Source organism: Micrasema longulum, unplaced genomic scaffold (assembly GCF_059751315.1).
Source record: "Micrasema longulum isolate JH-2025_06_02 unplaced genomic scaffold, ASM5975131v1 h1tg000053l, whole genome shotgun sequence".
In the NCBI taxonomy this organism is placed as follows: Eukaryota; Metazoa; Arthropoda; class Insecta; order Trichoptera; family Brachycentridae; genus Micrasema; species Micrasema longulum.
The window spans coordinates 225,256-249,119 of NW_028277260.1; the positions used below are offsets into that span (position 1 = coordinate 225,256).

Below are 23,864 nucleotides of genomic sequence, written 5' to 3' on the forward strand. Positions count from 1 at the left end.
TTTGTTACTTCATATTTTTGTGGTAAATTCGCTTCAATTCGTTTTTGTCCAACATACCAAAATACAAATCTGCCGAAATAGAGCTTCAAAGTTTATTTTACGAAATAGGCATAAATAATAACCAAAACTTAAGACTAAATTCGTTAAATTCCACATTAAACAATTTAAAAAAATATGTTTATAAATTTTTTATTTTATAATTAAAGGCTTTCTCAGAATTCCGGTACACTTAACTCATTTTCTTTTAAAATTGTCTGTTAGACGAAAACGAACTCAAGCGACGGACGATAAGTTTAATAAAATTGGTACAACAAACTTAATAAGTACGCCTTTAGCATTTCTCTACAATACAATAGACTATGAAGGCTATTGTGCGAACTGAAATTAACATTTATTTTGAAATTGATGGAAAATTTTCAAAAATACTCGAATCTACGTTTATCTATTTTTTATTTATTTATTTAGATACATAAGTTTAATGTACATTATTTGAGACATAAGTCCCAACTCCACAGGACTAAAAGTCGTGTGTTGAGATGGGACTAGCAATTAGTTGACTCAGAAAAATGAGTATATTACCACAAATATAGGATCAGAAACATAAAAAACAAATATAAATATATGGCACATCAATATGGTAAACAGTAAACTCAAACATTCGGAAAATCATCAAGGAGTTTCCTACTCAAATCCCTCCCACTAAGGAAAATCTAGTCCTTTCTTTTTTCAGTACTTTCTTGAAAATAATTTTTGTCCTTGAGAGCTTAATACGCTCTTCCAAAATATTGAACACTCTCGGTGCGATAAACGAGAGTAGAGTAAAAGAAAGCAGAGGGAGTGAGAATACTGTCTTTATACTAAATATAAAATCTTTTTCGTGATTATTAAAACAGTTTTTACAAATTCAAAACATAATCGGGACACTCATAAAATATTTAAATGCTTATATTGAAACATTCATTCATGAATATTTTGTGTTATATTTTTTGAGGAGAGGCAAATAATAAGTTCAATATTATTTTATCTACTGTATAGTGTCAAAATAAGAGTTTGACTCAACAAATCAAGAAAAATAACAATGTTTAATGTGTTCTGCGCGACCTCTGAATGAAACACAGAATAAACAGCGAATAAAGAGCTCCTTTCATAAAACACCAAATATTTTCACAGCGATTATTCGCTGCACAATAGCAAACAGTCTCTCCTCATATCCAGAGAAAAACAAAAGAAGTTAATAAACAAATTGTTTGATTAACAATGTTTGATGTGTACAGAAGCGATGGCAAACTTGTGACAATGCTCAATTCCAATTAGACATTATTTTGACAGCTGTGAATCTGGTTAGGCTGAGTAATGATGGCGGAGCGTAATCAAATAACACCTCAATTTGACATTTTAAAAATGTATGTCTGTTTCGTAATAATTCTCCATTCTACGCGTCTTTCAACTTGGTGGGTTGTTTGCTATGCTGGCACGATACCGTATCATTTTAGTGTCGAAAAACAATCGATATTCATCCTTTGTATTATTGATGTGCAGGCGGGGGGTACATAAAATCTGCTTTGTTATGTGAACGTGTCTTATGAATTTGTCAAAATCCACTCGATGTAAAATTCGCAAGACTTATAACTTTTCAAAAAAAAATTAACATAAGTAGTGACGTTACTCTCTACGTTTTTTTAAATCCACTTGATAAGACAATAAGAATAATTTTTTTTATACTTTTTGCTGCTACTAATGCTCTCTCCTCTCTAGACGTAGCTACGATCCGTTTAAAAAAATCACCGTACCTAATCCTAATTCTAGAGAATCTGGTCTCCTTTTTATTGTCATTTTAATAATACGGTTTGTATAATGATGGTTTGGCAGTACCAAAAGTATGTAATAAGTATGGCATTAGAACTGTCAAATATTTAGTACCTAGCATTTTTTATTTATTGCCGAAAGAACTTAAATTTAATACACAATTTAACAAGAGCAAACGAAGAGAGTGGCTACCTGATCAAAAGTTTTTATTTGAATAGTAGCTTATGAGTAAATATTTGAACTTTTAATATATTTTCTAAAATTAAAAAAAAAAAAGCAAAATATTATTTTTATTATTTGTATATACATACACGTATATTCTGATCCTTCCGGCTGTTTATTGTATCTGTTCATTCATTGTTTTTATAAATATAGATAATATTATAAAAAATATTTTAAATATAATCATCACCAACAACCTACAGAAGTGGCTTTTTTATAATTATGGAAATAAACGGCCATTAGTGCCTTTTACATATAAGTTACAAATACAATTAAATATACATACATGTAAGCATAAGTAATACAGAGCACTTAAAAGAATATTATTAATCAACAAATTAAGAAAGTCTAAAAAAGATAAACCATTTATAAAAATAAAATATTTCCAGTTATTGAATTATCGATAAAAAAAAGATAATTTGGTATAAGAAATACTTGGAAACAGTTAAAAAAAACTAAGAAGACAATTTAGAATAACATTAAAAAATATATATGCATATTTATTATTATTTAAAACTAATACTTAGGTAAATATTTATATTTATGTATAAAAATATATAATGATGTAAAAAAATGATGAAGAGAAATATTTTGTACTTTTAAATTAATTCAAGAAAAGAAACGAAAAAATAAAGAAAAAAAACACTAATAAAGAAGTTTAAAACATTTTTTAACAATAGTAACAAATAGTTACCTAGAACTATTACCAATGAAAAAAAGAAGAAGAGCCGTTCTAAATGTACTAAATTTCATGTGAAATGAGTCACCAACGTCCTGGTACTTATTGCCTAGAGAGTGAAGTCTATTGATGACTGCATTGACTGCGGCTTTGTGGAATGTTAGTTATAGTAAAAATATGACATGTTGAAACTGTAAAAATGTATGATTATATTTATAAAATTTAAGAAAATAAAAAATATATTGATTCAATAAACCAAATACGTGGGATCACTTTTTTTCTATAACAAATTTCAAACGTAATCCATCGTCGAGCTCATACTTCTTAGAGACAAATTCGCAATATAAATTGGCCAGGTGAATAACGTAATTAATTACAAAATTCAGCAACTCTTCAATTTATTTCAGAGTGAGTTATCATCTGTTAAAATTATAATTACGCGTGTCGCGATGTTTAATAACTTTATTCCTAAATATTCCAGTGGCAGGTTATCAAGTACTCTCCGTGATAAGATGGGAAAAAGATTTATGTGAATTTTGGCAAATCGTATGACCAGTTAACGGCCGAAGGAATGCCCGCAATATTTATGGACCCATTTATGTCAACAATAATTAACCGATCTGACTTATGACCACGTGCGCATATAAATTATTATTTTTTTACGCGGAAGTTGTCATAAATTACTATTTGTTTGGATCCACATATTGTTTTATTTTAATCCGAATAATCGGACAAATCACAATCGACACTAAGTTATTTAGATATAAGACGACGCGCTTCAAACTAGATCTATCTCACTCGCTTAATTAATATCAATAAGAAAGTTCAGTGACCTCTTTTGACCAGTTTGATGACTTAAATAATCCGGAAAATCATTAACTAAAATTCTTACATTGCTTATCATCCGAGTTAAAGAACGTTTGGGATGTTTGATCTAAAATATTTCATGGAATGTGCAAGCGCGGTCTTTCAGTCTTTAATGGTCTTTCAGCAAATATTATGGTTTAAGCATATATTAATATATTTTATGACATTACCAAAGTTATCAAAATTAAAAACAATTCAAGTTTCAATCGTAATAAATATATAATCGTAATGATGTTTTATTATTTTTTTTGTTTCCTTATTTTATTTATTTGATTTAATTTATTTGAACGTAATTATTATTGATTATGTTTTAAAGTTAAGTTTTCATAGTTTGTTTAAAGGAAGTGTGCATAGTATTCATAATTTATGCATTTTATTTAACTCATTATGATATTAAGTTAATCTGTATCTAAAAATATATAAATTGATGATAATATATTATAAGAATTAAGTTCTGCAATAAAGTAATTTGCTTCTGTTTTTTTTTTTTTAAAGACATTTTATTCTTGAAGATACATTAAACTGTCATGAAATTATTTCCACTTTGATTTGTTGGTTCGTAAAATAATAAAAATGATAACACAATAAAAAAGCTTCACGATTATTTCGAGGTTATCGCAATGAACATAGGTGCAAAAGGTGACATTTCTCAGTATGACATAGTATATCTCATAACACGCAACATTAATTCTATTATTAAGAAGAACATTGCAAACATTTACAGTATAAAATAAATAAAAATATATTTGAAAGAACGGAGAGAGAGTGGCAAGCTCAGCTTTGTCTATACTTATTCAGCTGAGCATATTATTTTTTATATTTTATTTAGTTACCAGAATAAAATTTATCTTAAATATATTACAATCTAAAAACCTGATTGTGGTCCTGTGTGTAGTGTCTCGGACTCAAGGATAAAAGGTCCGTGGTTCGAAACCCTCTTTACCACAACTTGATTCTTGTTTCCTAATGGTGAGCTATTTGCAACTCGTTATGAAAAGCCCTTAAAGTTATGAAGATTTTAAGAGCTATAAATACACTCATGACAAAGGTCTATATTTCGCTAAAAACCACATGTAAATCGGTTCAGTCGTTGTTCAGTCTATCGAGGACACGCATACGAATATTGACTTTTATGTATATATATATACATATTTGGGGGCGCAAAACATGTTGATATATTTTATTTACTCCAAAATGCACCTTGGTGATTTTATAGTTTCAAAATCAGTGATTTACCAAAATGAACTATTTCGGATATAGACACAAAAAAGTATTTCTAAAAACTGACTTTCCATAAATTAGTCAGTTTTAGGAAAAATTAAAAACAAAAAGCTGCAATTTTTAAGTATTTATTGGTGTATTCGGTAATTCATAATTTTTATTTTTAAATTTTTTAATTATGCAATAGTTAATTACAATAATATATTTTTTTTTAAATTCAATAAATTTTCATAGGGGAATACAAATACTTCTCATACCTTCTAAACTGTATCCACATATTGTTTTTTTTTTGTTTTAAAACACCGATTCCTCAAAAGTTTAAATGAGAAAATAGTCATCTTTTGAAAAAAACCTTACATCTAAGGTTGAGTAATCTGGCGCCGGTTTTGCAAAAAAATACATGAGGAGTTGAATGTACCTACAATGAATAATGTTATATTATAACGTGTTTTGCTGGTACAAAGTACTTTCTTATATTTGTGAGATATTAAACGTGGTATTAATACTAATGAATTATCAAATATGATGTACTTGATTACAAGATTTTGTAACAAAAATAACGGCAAAAGATCGCATTTTTACGCTAAAATTATATTAAATAGTTTTATAATATCATGTATACATTAATTATATTTCTTGCTTAAACAGAGCAGTTTGTTTTATCATGTGTGTCTAGACATAATTTATTATATCAGGGACACCGGCTCAAAAAGTTTTATTAAATCATGAACATTTCAATTACATTTATTTCCTCAATAAATTAGTCCTTTGCGAAGAGTTATGTTGTTAGCAAATTATCGGACACAAAAGCCAATTAAAAAAATAATTGTCATTATCGGGAGTCAAACCTTGATCCGTGAATAGGTCACCAACCCAGTTTTATCTTTGTTTACTCCATTTGCGTCATTAAATTGTCATTTTTTGTATAATTATTCCACGGTGGCTACAATATTATCAACAAAACAATACATTAGAAATAACTTTAAATTACGGGGCAATATAATTAAATAATATTTTAATTTTCAAATGTAAGCGTAATAATATAAATCGTGTATTTGTTTAGATTTCATAATGTACTGAGACATATCATAGTTAAATTATTTTGAATGAAGTTTTGTACAATTAAAATATGAGAAAATATTCGTTATAAAAATAGAAATTAAAAAGTGCTGAATTTTGAATTTTTACACAAAATCCGAACGTTTCAGGGATTTCAGGCCAATTAAATTAAAATATTATATAATCTAACAGATCCTGTACATTCAAGACTGGCTAAATGCATGTAACCAAATACAGATTTTAAAATGTTATGAAGAATTCCTATAATACTCCCACGCATAAATAGACTCCCGGACGAAATAAAGAATAGTGATATAAATAAAAATATAGTAAAATTGGTTTTAAAAATATTTTTCTTATATTCTAAGTTTAATGAATAAAAAAAAGGGGGAAACCAAATAATTTAAAACAGTGTTAAAAAAGTGTTTGTTTATTATTTTTATTTAATTCGGTGTCAAAAAATACTTAATTTACTTGTATTTAATTATATTTTTCTTTTATTTTATTGATATATTTAAGATTTTTTATATTTTTATGTAAACATTATTATATTGTGTTACCAAAATATTTAAAATGAGAAATCCCTGCAAAAAAACTGCTTTTGCAGTTTGGCGGGAATTAAATCGTTGTTCAAAATAATTCTTATGTAAAAAATTTTAATAAAAAAATAAAAAAATGAGGAAGTTCCGTGTTTTTTTAAAATATGTTAATAGACTATTTACAACAAAGTTTTTTTTTCATATTTTTATACTCGTATATCGTATTATCAGCGCTACGATATTTTAATGTTTTGTATTTCTAAAATAACTCCACGTGTGAAGTCAGAGGTTCTTATCCGCTTATTCTCATTCAGTTCAGTTTTGTTTAGTTCTGTTCAATTCTGTTCAGTTCTGTTCTGTTCATTTCAGTTCTGTACAGTTCTGTTCAATTCTGTTCAGTTCTGTTCAGTTCTGTTCAGTTCTGTTCAGTTCTGTTCAGTTCTGTTCAGTTCTGTTCAGCTCTGTTCAGTTCTGTTCAGTTCTGTTCAGTTCTGTTCAGTTCTGTTCAGTTCTGTTCAGTTCTGTTCAGTTCTGTTCAGTTCTGTTCAGTTCTGTTCAGTTCTGTTCAGTTCTGTTCAGTTCTGTTCAGTTCTGTTCAGTTCTGTTCAGTTCTGTTCAGTTCTGTTCAGTTCTGTTCAGTTCTGTTCAGTTCTGTTCAGTTCTGTTCAGTTCTGTTCAGTTCTGTTCAGTTCTGTTCAGTTATGTTCAGTTCTGTTCAGTTCTGTTCAGTTCTGTTCAGTTCTGTTAAGTTCTGTTAAGTTCTGTTAACTTCTGTTAAGTTCTGTTCAGTTCTGTTCTTCTCATTGGTCCATCCATGGCAAGCAAACTGGAAATCTTCCATTGCTCTCATATCAAATGATCATACGTTGATTCATATGAACCAGTGACGTCATTCAAAGTAGCCCGTTTTTATTAAAATATTATTTAATCTTTTTTCGTACATTTTCAGGAAACTTTGCGGTACAGTTTAATGCTCCAAACCACGGGCAAGAAAACATTTATTGTATTCAGTTTCCCGTAGGACGGAAGTTTCTCATTAATGTTTTATTTATATGTTTTTTTTTGTTTTACTTACAACAGAAGCATGGTTAAATTATTTTTACTGAAATTCACACGTTACATGAAAAAATAATTATGGTATAATTCAATTAAGATTTGATGCCATAGCTGGATAGTAGCCGTATTGTTTTTTATATTTCAGATACATATTATGCAAATTTCATAATGGAATAACCCTTTATAGCGCTGGCAAGTATTCAAATTTCCGTGTTGCTGGTGTGGGAACGCCAATTATGAATTTGTTTTATTCATTTAATGTTTCGACTGCAGGGCAAAGTATTCTATAACGTGATTACGGAGCAAAGACCTGCCCTAAACCTCCCACACATCTCACGTATACCTCTGAGAATAACCACCCTCCGTTGGCTCATCAAATTATTTGATAATTTCATAATAATTATGTAACGCGCGCTACCAGGGCCGCATGAGATTCCCCAGCAAAGGCAGCACTCGCCGCGCGTGAATTGAAAATCGCATTAATATTTACCCCGGCGCAGTCATGTACTCCCGGTGCCCCCGGGAATAAGACATCCCTGCCTCCATTCCAAATGTTTCCACGGATGCCGAGCTGTTTAATACCTTATTCAAATCCCGAATAAGATACACAATCCCTTGTATTCTCTACATGACATGTGACTTTACGCTTTGGGGATTGGGGTTAGAGTGCGGGCCACTTCAGCTAAACGAAATACGGTAAATGAATAATTGGCGCTTAAACAAAAATCATGCCGCGTGAATTTTGTATGGGAATAAGTGGTGGTATGACAGGACTGTGGGCGAGATAAGTTGATCAGTCGCTGATAAAATCACTATTATTCTATTTCTCTTGAATCTTTGGATGAACTTTTCTTTTGGCACAGACATCATGTTTTAATTTTACTCTTTTCACATAAAAATACTAAAGATCATGTATTGGGTGTGTTAACATTAGTGGTGTCCATTGTTTCAAATATAAAAATAACCATCAAAAATAAAAGAAAATGGCAAAGGTTACATCCGTCACTCAAAAGAAAAAATATATGATCCTTAAAAAAAGAATGTCAAGTTGACGAATGTGGGCATTTTCAACACCTCGTTCTGTTTACGTTCGATCGAAGGAATAAAGGAAAAAACAAATAAGAGATTAAGGAGAATACATTATTGACAATTTTTTTGTAAAATGATGAAGGAGAATTATCGGGGTCGGCATTAAATAAGAACGGTCTTTCGAAAACCGCCATGAAAATTGAACTATAAAACTTTCATTTAAGTATGGGTGCCAACAGAAGTTTTTTTGCGTTTTTTTTTCAAATGAAGAGAACATGAGGTCAAATTGCAACAAATTAGTCAATAAAGCATATTTCTTCATTATTTTACAACAAATTAGTCAATAATGCATTTTCCTTTATTCTCTTGATTGAACGCGAACAGAAGGATTTGTCGAACGTGCTCACTTTCGTCTACTTGACATTCCATTTTAAAGGCTTGTTAGCAAATAAAATAATGTTTGTAATGTTAAGGCAAACACAATATTTTGTAGAGCATTATTTTTTTCTCGAACGACGTATAACCTTTACCATTTCCTTGATTTCCTTGATTAAACGCAAACAGAAGGATTTGTCGAACGTGCTCACTTTCGTCTACTTGACATTCCATTTTGAAAGCTTGTTAGCAAATAAAATAAAATATGTAATGTTAAAGCAAACACAATATCTTGTAGAGCAGAATTTTTTTCTCGAACGACGTATAACCTTTACCATTTCGATTTACTTTTGGTGCTCATTTTTATATTTGAAAAGAAACGGACACAACTAATGTTAACACCTAATGGATTGAAATATTTTTTCCTGAAATAGTTTATCTCATAAATTAATTTAAATATATTTTTTACTATTTTTGTCCACTGTCGTATATCATATTTATAAGAGTACTATCTGGATGGATTTTTCTTAGAAATTAGATTAATTTAATATTTTAACAAATAATGACACTATATAAATCAGAATGACATAATGAATTCACTACTCCAGAACTACAAGACATGAAATGGGCAGCTATTTTTTCCTATGATGAAGTCATGTTGTCATAGTGATTTTTCTCTTTGAATTTCTTCAAACATTCAGCATTTTAATCATCACTTTTTTCTTAAGTTAATGGGATGTTTGAAAGAAAATAACTAATTTACAGAATAAAACGTTGAGTTTTTATACTGGCATTTCTTGGTGGAACTGCATTTTAATTATAATAATAAAATGTTATTAAAAATTTGGGCCATCGTTTTCTGTGACATTTGAAAAAAACATCGTTTTCTGTGATATTTTAAAAAACCATTTAAGTTTTTTGTAGAATATTTTTGACAAAACTTTATCGTTGATAACTTTACTTGAATTTTATTTGTTGTTTTTGAACGAAAATATTTATAACTATTGATTTTTGATGCCCTCTTTCATAACTATAATTTAGTTAGAAAGTGGACATTCATAATAATTTATTAGCTCATACATATGTATGTATTTTTACTAAAAAGTTCTAATAATAAAGTTACCAATTATTTTTCTCACCCCAGGAGTTTACTACAAGTACTACACACGTAACGGAAAATATCGAATTATAACTGGATGACTTTTATTTAATAAAGTCGCTTTTTGCATCGGGGTTCTTTCTAAATTGTCACATTACTCGGGAGGTACCTTGTAATAAAGTGTCCTTTCCCTGTTCAATTGGCAATAAGCGTATTACTTAGAATTTCGTTTAGGCAGTGAGAATTTATTATTCAAGTGGAATGTTGCATTACTCATAAATATCTCGTTTTATTAAAGAATGGTGAAAATTGAATTATTATGTCCTTAAATTTTCTTAAGTTAAATTACATTTTTTCTTTTCTCTAGCTAGAAAATTACTGTCATTATAACAAGCTATCAGGCTCAACAGGCGTCGTGACGCGGTTAATTAGACGGTCAACTGTGAAACTAGCGTCGCGGGTTCAATCCGCCAGTTGCAAGATTTAAAAAAATATATTTGTGTATCGGTCTGCGTGTTGTGGTGTATTTTTCATGACGTTTCATATCTCACCTTCCCCACCTTACTGACAAGCGTCAAAAATAGAGGGTTAGCGGATTATTCCATTAAAAAAATAAATACGTATGCTTAATAAATATATGAAAAATAGTATACCAGGAACACATAAAATAATACAGAATAATCATCAAAAAACAATTCGTTTAATTTATGAACTTTATAAAGCTCAAGTCCATTACTGACAAACGAATGTTATCTTATAATAAATTTAATATTTGAAGCACTAACTTAGTAGTTATTGATTATAGTACAATAATTAAAACAACTTTTTTTTTCTACCTACCGGTTTCAAATCTATACAAGCATCCTTATCAAGGTATACTTAACTAATGGATTATCTCCTATTTTATTATTTCAATATTGTGCTTCGTGTGGAACTAGTGAATCAAGTCTCTTTGTCTTGTAAGGATAGGAAGCGTAATTTGAGATTATCTTTGTTTCGTCATTTAAAGAGGACTTACATTTTGCATTCGTATATTTTTTTTAAATCTGAGCTATGACTCTGTCCAAAATGTTATGCTATAACTTATTAGTGATTATAATGATTCAGGCGATTCAATAAATATAAAAACTAGATAAAAAACTTCATAAATACAGAGTAAAAAGAAAGGTAACAAATTCAACCTTAATACTATTTAAGCGGTTTTAATATTTCGAAGTCCATCTAATCAAATTCCTAAAATACTCACCGATTCTCATGTTATAATTCAATAAAAACTATCTTTTTATTAGTTATTGGAAGAGGGTATGTAATTATTATTATAATTATTGAGTGGTGGTTTCGTTTTTAATATCAAAGTATTCTGATTCGGATGGGCGAGTTATGGTGGTACCTTCCCTGATAATGGCAGACACTAGATACTATGTAGATATGGCATAGAACTTACCCCCCGTGCTGCATTCTAGGGGTGAAGAGGTATTCAGTGGTGTTAGATAGGAATAATTTTTAATCAAATAATTTCCCCCTTTTGGTTTTAGAGTGGGGAGGGGATTGCTGGTTTTAGGACGCGGACACTTTAGACCACGTGCCCCCAAAGTTTGATATTGGAAAAGTAACATTGATAAACATTTTGACTAACATAATCTACCTTTAAACAAATCTGCGGTTTGATGAGTAAGATAAAATTATAAATAAAACTTCTTGGTTTAGTCTCACTTTTATTTCATTTCGACCAACGATCGCTTTTGCCTAAAAGGGCATCTTCGGGACTGGTAAATTGATAACAATATTTTGAACTTTCATAATATTTGTAACAAGGTCTCGGTATAAGAAAATCATATTAGTATTTTATCAAGGGACAGACAACATAAATGTTATTACAACTGGTTTGCAAAAACTTTTTCGGAAAGTTTTATACTGAAATTGGTTTACCGAAAATATTAATAATTTGATCTAAATCGTTAACTATGGAATTTTATCAAGAAATATCTCAATTTAATAACATTATAAAAACATCAATTTAAATCTGCGGTTTGTTTGTTTATTTTATTTATTTATTTTTAGTTACATTGAGAACATTACGGAGTATCCAATTAATTCTCAACACATTACAAAATATACATATCAGGTTTATTAAATAGAAAAGAGAAACAAATGTAAATTGTCATGTAAAATTGACATACAAATTACAATTTGGAAATCGCCCTCCCAAGAATTGTTCTTGAATTTATCAATTTAACGTGTCTACAAAATAAGAGAATCATAACACCACAATCATAAATATCACGATATATTTTCCCTCCTTATTTCGCTTACTAAAATCTAATCGTGCTTATTTCACTGCTTGTGTACATAATTTTAGTTTATTATAATAACTTGTGTTGAAAATATTCTCGTGTCAATGTTAATTTAAAACGATTGAACTGCAAAACTCAATAGTTTTTATTTAGTGGTGTTTGAAATAAAAGACTTAAGAGGATATGCGGTAGTAGAGGGTTTTGATGAATATTTTTTTTAAAAATGATTTTCTGTCACTCTCTCAGTTGCATCCCGGTGACAATGTTTGGATCTTTGTAGTTTTTAGTAAAAACTTAATAAAACTAAACAAAAAATAGTATGAATTTTTAAAATTAAAATAACTGTTTTTCAGAAACTTGTATGGCAGTTCAGCTCTCCATATTCAGATTTGTAAAAATATGCAGTTAACTGCGCTAAAAACCTAGGTATTTAAATAATTACACGAACTTCATAGTGGTGGAAATATTAATTAAAGGATGTTTTTTGTTCATTTATAGTCTAAGTTTTTTTCTTTTTTGTTTTGACTCATAGAAAGAGAATCAATAATATCGTATTGAAAATGTTAACACATTTTTTGTGTTTAGAACGAGGTATTTAATTGTGATTCACTGATTAGGATTAAAAAGATATAAATAAAATATTCACTGATCTCGAATTTTTTTTTCGCGCATTTTTGCGATATTTGAGAGCGACTGATTTACTTAACTCAAAACGCATGTGAATAGTGAATGGTAATTCGTCAAAAGTGGGGGACCAGTTGTCCTCAAACTGGCGCAACAATCAGAATACGGTCGTAACATGTCAAGCAAAAAATTGCTACAAAGGGATGACGTTTTTCCATTCATCTCCCGCCATTATACACGAAGCGGGATGCATGCAAGAATATGATTTTTTTATCTGTCAGATGTAAGTCGACAATAACCATTCACGGTTGATTAAAACGTTTTGTAGTTAGGTCTGCACCTTTTTGGTTCATTTGTATGACTTACCATTTTACTTTTTATTCTTGTTATTGTTGTTTCGTAAAGTCGGGCCTTCATTATTCGCATTATCGCTTTTATTTGTATTTTTGAATATTATTTTGTTATTCTGAGCACCTAATTGCACACCTTGACTTTAATGTGAAATGTCGTTGTGACTTTTATATGCATTTATTTGTTCAACTTTTTACTTACATATCTGCGTACGAAATGTAAACTTGAGTATCTCGAGAAACCCAACTTTTCAGGAGAGACAAATTAGCATTTTTTCATACATTAAACATCTTCTGTTTTTCAATAAGAGGCTTTAAAGTCAATTCGTTTTCTGTACAAAGTTATTTATTTTATTGGGTATACAGACAGTGTGTACAAAATATATTGACAATTTCTTTGTCTAGGACACCCATGCACCCCAAAAAATTGTTTACACTTAAGATAATAATTTAAATTATGTTAAATATAACAAAAGATAAAAAATTTAAAAGATGTATATAACAAAATTAATTAAATATCTGCTTCTCTCAATATTTCTATGACTTTTGACTTAAATTCACATACATTGTCGTGAAAAATATCTCGGTAAATCTGTAGTTATATCGCTCGCATATTCTAGTTTTAAATGGTTCGTTGCCGCTTTGTCTGTGTAAAACAGAAGGTTTTGTCTTGTCAGTCTAGATGGCATATGAGATGGAAGTCTGTTAAGTAGATTAGGGGAATCCATTTTATTGGTAATTAATTTATACAAAAATAACTTGTCTAACATTATTCTTTGATCTAAAAGAGAGTTGAATCTATGGTGCTGCATACTTTCAGCATACTTAAAAGTGTTAAGGTTCAAATTTGTTGCAACAGAGAAGGAAAACATTTTTAAGAAGGGTATATGGAAGTCTAGGCATTTACAGGGCTTATGACCTGTCATTGGCTGGTTTAAGTGGCCACTTTACACAATGTGTAACATTCAACATTCTGTCTATGTTTGAACATCCACATTTTCTAAACTCTTCCATCTGTTGACTTTTGTGAAGTAAAAGAGCTGAAACCTTTATCATGTGGGCTTGATTCATCTAATTGAATTATTTCACCTACATACTAGGCAACGCCTGAAAATTTTTTTTTTTCAATTTCCATACTTCTTCATGGACCAGGTGGATTTATCAACTATCAAATATCTAAATTTTGTAAACGGGGTCTGAAATTTCAATAGTCCATGCGCTCAGTAGCTGCAAGACTTTTTGTTTTTTTTTCGTTTTTAAAAATATCACTTAAACTCTAAACTTCATTGTCAAATGAAATAAAATAAAAAAATGTAAATAGGGGCTTGATTTCTTACTGTCCATGCACTCTGTAGCTGCAAGACGTGTAATCTAGCTCATATACATCATAATTGTTATGTATCATAATTAGAGACGAGGAACTAGAATCCCAACCGTCTATGCGCTCTGTAGCTGCAAGACGTGCTGGGATATTTATTTATTGTACAGCGTCCTCAAGGAGATTTTCACAAAAATGAAGCTATATAAATTATCCAAACATATATATTTATATAATGACAGGTCATAAGACCTGTAGATGCCGAGACTTCTATATTACCTTCTATAAAATGTTCTTCATCTCTGTTGTAATATGTTAATATAAACAGCTCCCCATGGAGTTGAATCCAGTCCTTGTCTACAAAAATTCGGACAAACTCAAAATATTGTTCAAGAATTGTAGCCTAAAACTACACAACGATGCGTTTCATATTATTGTCAAATATATATTTTTTTTAAATTGCCAATATTATATTTAACCTCTGCAAATGACAACTTGCTTCGAAAATTATAAAATAATAATTCAGTTTATTTATTTACTCCCAGTATGTATTCGGCCGACATCACAACATGACATAAAGCATTCTCTATTGAGAAATTCGTCATATGACGTCACAACCCCCACCCCTCGCTAGGGGAGAGTGGTGTTAAGTGTATCACACAACCAGCGTTATAATATCAAATAATTTGATAATGTATGAATAAGAAAAATGCGCATCTAAAAAATAGGGGACATTTTTTGCCACCGCGCCGCACTGTACCTTTTTCATTCTATTTTGTTACGCGTAGGGCCTGTGTGTGTCGTGTATGAATAACATTATAAAAGATATTAAAAATATTTTTTTAAAAGAGACCCAAGCTTTTGTTCATATTTTATTTGTGTCCTTGTCGGGGCGGATAAATAGTCAGTTTGTGAAATAGAACCGGAATCCTGAACGAGTGTTTTTAACTCGATAACTAATTTTGGGTAAGAAATTAGTAACCAAATAAACAATATTTCTTTTAGTCCACTCCTGTCTAGCTTCGAAAATATTCATATCAAATTACCACCCTGTATGGAAAAAAAGACTTGATTTATTGGTTCCGTGTAGTATTTAGTAAACGTGGAAAAAAATAAAATACGAAAGAATTCATTGGTTACGTAAACCTTGACGAAGAAGCTTGTTTGCTTTGAAGCCGGTCAAAAAAAAAAAATAGTTGTTAAAAATTTGTTTTATTTAATTAATCATAATATATAACTACAAATTAGTGTTATAAACATAAAATTTATAAATAATAATTCACTTAAAATTACGTAATAACTTACCAAAAAAACTAAATGTGAAAATGAATGTAGATATAAGATAAAAATCATATTTCATAATACCGTAAACATCTTAAGGCAGAATTCTTTGCTGGTTTTAATTTAAAGAGGTTTTGTATGTAGGCTCGACTGTAATAATAAAACAAAGGTTTTTGTTGTAGTCTAGAATTTCACGCTGTGATTTCAATATGGCGATTGTTTTCCAATCAGAATCGAATTAAAACGGCCCACGAGATGGAGAATCGAGTTGGATTAATTGTTAATAATATTTTCGGTTCACGCCGTGAGCGCTTATGACCGGTTTCGGGTTTGGGAACGCTTGTGATCTATCGCGCTCAGGCACGCGAGATCTGAACAGATCACGAATCTAATAAGAAAGTTATACGCGGAATTAGTTAACATATTATTTGTGTCTGAGCGGATGAAGAATACATGCCTGAGGGGGGGGGGGGGGGGGGATGGTTGGTTGGATGAAAGCCTATCAAGAGTTGTGGATCTTTTTATGTTAGGATTACTTGTTTTAGAATCTTCGTCTTTTGCGATGCATCGTAATGTAAATTGATGATTTACTTGTCTTTGTTTTCTATTGTTTTTATGGACTTCATGTTTTATACGTCTGTACCTTTAAACTTTCTACTACGCACTTTTTTAAACATCAAAAAAGAAATTGTACGTACCTACATCGAAATTAAAACGTTGTGTATGTTTTTTTTCAAAATATAAATAGGAGCACCATAAGTTTAAAAAATGATACAGCTTATACAACATTAGAAATAAAATTTTATACCCTACAAGATATTGTGACAAAATTAAAATGTTTTTTTATGTTAGGCGTCATTTTCAGCGAGTTTTAAATAATTCACTGATGGAATTCAATCTTATATATATTTGGATATTTTTATAAAGCGCCATTTTAGCAAAAATCACCTCAAGGGCGCTGTACAATAAATAAATCTCCCAGCACGTCTTGCAGCTACAGAGCGCATGAACGGTTGGGATTCTAGTTCATCGTCTCCAATTATGCTATATAGGAGCTAGATTACAGTACGTCTTGCTGCTACAGAGCGCATGGACTATAAGAAATCTCGCCCCCATTTACATTTTATTTAATTTTTATTTGAGAATGAAGTTTAAAGTTTAAGTGATATTTAAAAAAAATAAAATAAAAAACTAATTTGTAAAAATAGAAGTTAGATTACAATAAGTCTTGCAGCTACTGAGCGCATGGACGGGTGAAATTCTAACAACTTTAAATTATCAAAATAAACGTTGAGTATAATAGTAAATTTTTAAAGTATTCACGCTAAAAAGTGATTATGATATATGGGAGCTAGATTACAGCACGTCTTGCAGCTACATAGCGCATGGACAGTCAGAAATCCAGCCCCTATTTACATGTTTTATTTGACAATGAAGTTTAGGGTTTTAGTGACACTTTAAAAAATGAAATAAAAAACAAAATTTATAAAATCTTTAAGTCATCAAGGCATTAGCCGCGAGGCAACCCGGTTTAAATAATATTTTCTCTGCAGTTGCGCAACAGTATTGTAAATATTTTAAAGTTTTAATTAATGAATGTATATTTAAATATGTCAAGCTTCTACGTCAAAATTTATGTAAAATATTCATCAGCCGAACTGCGCAATATGTAGTGCGTGGCGTTCATAATTGGGAAAATGTTTCATTAAACGACTTACAGACTAACGGTGCGAGATTTTAATAAAGTTTTCTCTCCAATACTGAATCAGAGTATAGCCTGTTGAAGACGCCTCTTTCAATTCCCTTTCGCCATGTTGCACACTTCGCCTCTCATTACCTTCATACTTGCCCGTTCTGCTAGCGTCAATAAATACACAGATACAAAGCTGCACGATATCCAATAGCTCTTGTACTCATTTGTTCTGACGCACAAATGTCCAATTTCGCTATCGAGTTGCCTCGAAGCTTAAAAGGGAGCGGACTTAAAATTTAACTACGAGTTTAAGCAAAATTATTAAATTTAAAAATCCTTTCGTATATTTTCAAAATTTGACATTTAAGGATAAATAAGGCACCTACTTATTTCCTAAGTCTAATTAAACGTTACGTTAATCTAAAAGAGATAAAACAGTTATAAATTTATTGGGGGATTTTCTCTTTTAATTGTTTCAAATAAAATTATATCTCTGATAAATGGCTATTTTTTTAAACTTCTTTATAGGATTAAAAAAAGTACTTAAATAGTTTTTTTGAAATTTGTCAAATCTATTAATATTATTTTACTTTCTTATTTCATTCCCATTAGAATAATGTTTTATCTTATAGCATACTGTTATTAAAATTATACTTTATAAAAATTCAACATTTCCCTCCAACCACTTATTTCAGGAAGCTGAGCTTTTGAAGCTACGAGAAGTCTATTGCTGGCAGTGTCTAAAATATTTATTTCCTTAAAAAAATATAGATCCTGTCAAAGATTGAATAGTCATTTCAAATTTCTTATTGTAAATCTAAACTCGCTCAAAGACACTCAATTTTCATAGTTCTAAAATGTTTCAATGCATTTCATATGGACAATATGATAGATATTAATTATTTGAGCTAATTGCGATTTAAATTTTTGCTGAAATTATGGATAAAAAAGCTGATTTAAGCTTAACATAACTGTATCTTATGTACACCAATTGTAAAATGCAAAGAAGAAATTGTAATAAATGAAAAAAAAAATCGGTTTATTTAATTAACAGTATCGGCGTTGTTTTTTAATTTTTCTCTTTTGGGTAAACTATTGACTTAGAATTCTGTAAAATGTTTTCATATGTACATATAAAATGAGAGTTTTGTATAAACGTTTGGTATTTTTTACTACGATGAATAAAATTATCAACTTTTAAATGTTCACCAGCCACATTTTTAAGACATTAATTTGTAATGAAAAAGTTCTAGTATGATTTAAATGAAGAGTAATTGTGACATATTTGAGTCGGTTACCAAACAAACACTTCAGCCGATAGAGTAAAAGAATATTATTTTATACATCATCCCTTCCAAATAGTATTCCGTACGGATTTATATATCACCCCAATGAAAATATTCCATCAGCTGAGAGAGAAGGGACGGGAGCATTCCTTACTGCCCTTTCTGGGGTTCTCATCCCTCTGTGAGGCATCACAATAAAATAAAAATACCATAAAAATGATTTGTGTGACGAATGGACGAAAGGAATTCTCCTAGCAAACTTTGCGATTGTGTGCGTGAGGATATATCCTGAAGGGGAATCGCTTTTAGGACACATGTATTGAGGGATAAAGCATATTGTGTTTTATTTATGGATTGTTTGTTGTTTTAATTGCACTTTGAATACTTTTTGTTGTGTGATGGGTAAAATAAAGCCGTGTTAAAATTCTTGCTTCAAAACTCCCCATTCTGTAGAATCAAATAAATCAATAAAATACGGTATACTAACAAATAATATGATTTTCTAGGCAGAAGATGACTGAAATATTTTAGTAAAAATATGTTAAAACAACTATTTACCTAAAGCCTAAAGCATTTAATGCAGATAGTCATCAACGTTTGTTCGTTGTTGATTCAGAATCAATACAGTGTAAATACTATTATCATCGATGCTATTAAAAAAATGTCAAGGCAAAAAACTGTTTTCATGATAAAACTATTTAGTTCGAAATAATAATTGCGTTTTGATGCAAATAAGTTAAATTATTGATTAAATTAAATAATAATATTTCGTACAGCTATTATGTTCTATGTCGCTTATTTGCGACAACATCCGGACGATGAAAATATTTGTGGGTAGATTTATCGAGGCTACCAGGCTGGCAGCTATCTAGTGGGGGTGGTTTCTTCGCCAGGCGAGCAGAACCGTCCGCGCCGTTCCCTCTCCGTCCGGACGCAGCTCCACTCTTCGTTCACCTCCTGCATTTCCTGTTTCCCTCTTCCAAAACGTCACGTTACGCCGCATTTGTTGCGGACTTTGTTCGTTTCCGCTTTTTTCTGCGTGGCTCGTATCGTGTTGCGTGTTTCTGATATTAGATGTTCTTTCCCCGACTTATTTTATCAGACAGGGCGAATCTTCGAGGATTTTAAGGGATTTAGCGATTTCCGAATACACTGCCCGCGGTTTTATCGTTTCCAATGCCGGAAATATTTCCCATTTGTATAAACTATCGGAGGATGCTTCACCCGCCAAATATCAGAGATGTGTTTTTTGTAGAATGATTTTTATACTGATTATCTTTTATTTGTTTCAGGTAAGCTTTCACCGCTGATTTTTCATCCTCAATTGAAAACGAGATTTGAAGGTATGTGTATTTATTTGGGTACTAAGAATATTTTAAATACAACGTTTTCTAAGATAAACCTCTAAGTTTTGAACTGTACCGCTTAATTCTATATATTATGCGGAATAATTTAAGTGGGTGTCAGTCATGGAGTTTAGTCTAACGCCTTCACTTCTTGATTTGAGATTGCGCTACTGAAGTAAGAAGTCGCCTGATACCATCAAGTAGAGAGGAAACTTGGGACATATTCGCAAGAACTAAGTTCAAAGAAAGGGGTGAGACGTTCCAACGGAGGTCGCATTTATTAAATTATAATTCCCCGTTACAATTTGCAAGTCAAATTATATGTAAGTAGAAGAAATTTACGATTGATTAAAAAGCACAAACGTTGATAAAAAAAGACACCCTATTAAAGAAAAAAGTGTCTGTTGAACACTGTCTTTCCCCCAGGCGAAATTTTTCACTTCTTTAATTTTTAATAACAGATAAAACCGCAATTTTCCAAAATGCAGCGAGAATAATTTGCATTACAAACCGCCCGCGCATTCTGCCCGCCATAACACGGGTCGTAATAATAAACTTAAAGTGTTATCTCGATGTAAGGAGTTTAAGGGCGGGGCGGGGGGCCGGCACACAAAGGCTGAAAGGAACTTTGTCCAAGTTTAGGCGGCTTCTAAGTTAACAATGCCCCCCTTTGACACAATGCCAGTGTCGCTCATTGTCGGCAAGGCTACGGATGCGTGCCTTTGATTCCTCAGTCGCCTAGCATGAAGCGTGAGTAGCATGACACCCGTATGCGGCACCTTCACACGCTTCTAGAAACTTCGTTTCCATTTATATGAATGTTGACCACCGCAATATGTATCAGAAACAGACAATTCGATCAAATAAAACATTCAATTTATTACTGTACTTACTGAAACGTTTAAAGTATTTGTCGATGACCGAAATATCAAATAAAATTCATAAAATAGTATTTTCTACTTCTGTGTTAAATTTATGTTACGTTATGTGAATACATGCGTATTTTGTAATAAATAGTGCATTTTACACTCGCAGAAGAATTCTTAAGAAATAAAATTCAACCGTCAAATAAATTCAACAATCCGTAAAATAAACCCCAAACCAAAATACGTGCGTAGGAACTTCCCCCTTTATTCGAGGTGGCCTTATTTTTTCTGTTATTTATTTATTTAAATTAGAAAAGCGACCGACCGCCTAATAGACGCTGCTTTGTACCGATTCGGAGGCTAATTTGAAAGGTTGACAAGATTTTTTTCATCTTTTGATCTAAGAAACGTGACCGATTTGATGCAATTAAAAGCCGAATCGAAATTTTCAACCACATCGATTTGATTTCTTTCATGTTTGGTTTCCTTTGATCGTGGGTAATGGAGAAGACTGTTGTTAATTAGGAAACCTACCTGAAAATGAAACGACGAATTTAATCATTTTTCATATTGTTTTTACCTTTAATACCACTTGAGATTTTGTATTTTTTCAACGCGCTGTATTAAACGGAACCTATCTTATACACTAAGGGGAAAATGTAATGAAGTGCTTAATATTAAAATACTGCGAATTACGCTGTGTGAAAAATGAAAAAAAAAGTTCAAATTGTCTCAAGCGCTACTTGGCGTGCCATGAATTTTAAATGAACTCGAAAATGTTTCAGCAAGGTGCCAGAAAGGTAGTTGCTCATAAAACTTCCACATTAGAAAATGTCAAAATGTTTTGAAAAGGCAACATTTTCAGTTGATTTTATTTAAATTTTTTAATGATATTTTATAATGCGTATTTTCATATTTCAAATAATTAAAAGTCATTTGAATAACTCATTTTAATCCTCAAAAGCATTTTGTAATTCGTGGTATAAATAGTATTATGCTTTAATCGTTTATCAGTCTGTCTAGGTATTTCATTTCCACAAAAATTCCACCCCTTTCACGCTGGCACGAAGATTTAAGTTAACTTAATAAGCATAAAATAAACATAAGTAGTGACTGCATGCAAATTTAAATCAGTTATAGTTTTAAAAAATCATTTTTAAGTAAAGTTGTGAAAAAATTTACTTAAAAAAATACTCAACGAACTAATTTTTTAATATGTTAATGAATATAAATTTTTAGATTTTGTGAATGCATAGTTATTAAAAATCATGTTGAAACAGGATGTTTAGAAATAAAGACTTTCGCACAAAATTTTTAATTGCATACCGCATTTCTTAGATTTCTACTTTCATCAAGCTCATATTTACTTTAAAATTCTAAGTCGATGTGTTTTGTGACTCCCAAACTTGTAATAAAATCGCTAGAACTTTAGAACGTATTTTTGTCTTGTAGTTTGCGATTTATCTATAAAATATTTGTCGACAAGTTTGTAAAGTGTGAGTTGTTACTTTTCGCTTTGCTGACCTGACACAAACACACAACTTTTACTTTCCTCCAGATAAAATTGTCGTGTCGACAGTTTTTTCTGTTTTCTCGGAGAGTGAAGTATGTACGGTAGAAACGAGCCAAGTAGAAGTTCCATTATGTATTAGGCTCGCAGGAGACGGTGGAAGATAGTAAACGGGGAAACCGGAGTGTAAGGATGCCATTTGTTTTTATCAAGCTACCCTACCTATCTCGCTGCTACCCTGATCCCCATGGGAGACTCGACGCTTCGTTTTTCGAAACCTTTTTTTCCTCATTCCCTTAGTGATCCCCCTTTTTGGCAACAATGAAGAAGAATGGCGTTTTAGTGTGTTCATAGAAAACTCTTCTTTTATTTCATTTCTGATAAGATGGGCAATTTTCTTCTCGCCATTATAACGTGAGATCTTCATAAATTCCATTACGTAACGATCGATTCTAACTTTAAGTCCGAAACCCTGTCCTTCTACACAACGTATATCACGAATACCTTGTTTGGATTTTTTTCAACGTCGAATGTTTTTTTATGCCTACACTAGAATCTCCAGACCTGTGGCCGAATTACGTATGTAGTTATATTAAAATTATCGACTTTCCTTCGAATCGCGGTATTTCATTTACATATAAATATCACGCATTTCACTCGGGTAGCTCGCGATCGTGGCGTGTCACGAAATATTAAGCGGAAGGCCTTAAAGGAAAAAAATCATAAAAACAAACTTAATTCGATAGTGTACTAATAATGATGCCTGGATTTGAAATAAGAACGCCGGGGAGAATTTAAACACACCCCTTTCCTAACACGGGTATAAAAATAGGTGATTATACCTAGATGTATCGTAATATGCGAGTTTGTACACGAGGGTGAGGGCGGGCGTCGGGTAGGCGGGGAGGGCGGGCGGTCAAATCGCCACTCTTACGGGCGGCAGAGCATAAAAGGAGCGCGGAGTAGGAAACTTCTTCCTAACAAGCAACCGGAGATGGGTGTGAATTCTGGCGAGAATGAAAATAAGAAAGTGGAAGAAGTGCGGAATAACGAGACTGGGACGCGGAAAACAACACGAGGAGATTTATGGCTCTGGGAGGCTACTGGAAGTATCCTACACGGGTCGTGTGACGTCACGGGATACTGCGGGCTCGCGGCTTCGGCTACTTGAGAGGAGAGCTCTATTTGACAGATTACGGTCCAAGCCACCGTACATACCTACATATTTACTTTACCGGAGTTTTAACAAATTAATGTAAACAAAAATGAAATATAACCCGTGGTGAAACGTTAGTGTTATTTAATAAATGTTTATTGGTTTGGCGAATTGACGTTCTATCGTTC

The 23,864-nt window shown here is 31.3% G+C and overlaps 1 protein-coding gene across 1 annotated transcript in view; it reads left to right on the top strand.

Annotated features, from left to right (window-relative positions):
• The window catches only part of LOC148285167 (homeobox protein homothorax-like), a 211,854-nt gene extending 190,784 nt beyond the window's left edge, over positions 1–21,070 (top strand). The window contains exon 8 of the mRNA XM_088229423.1: positions 20,091–21,070. Coding sequence (XP_088085549.1) covers positions 20,091–20,206 — 116 coding nt within the window. The 3' untranslated portion in view covers positions 20,207–21,070. The remainder of the gene's footprint in view (positions 1–20,090) is intronic.
• Positions 21,071–23,864: the final 2,794 nt, after the last annotated feature.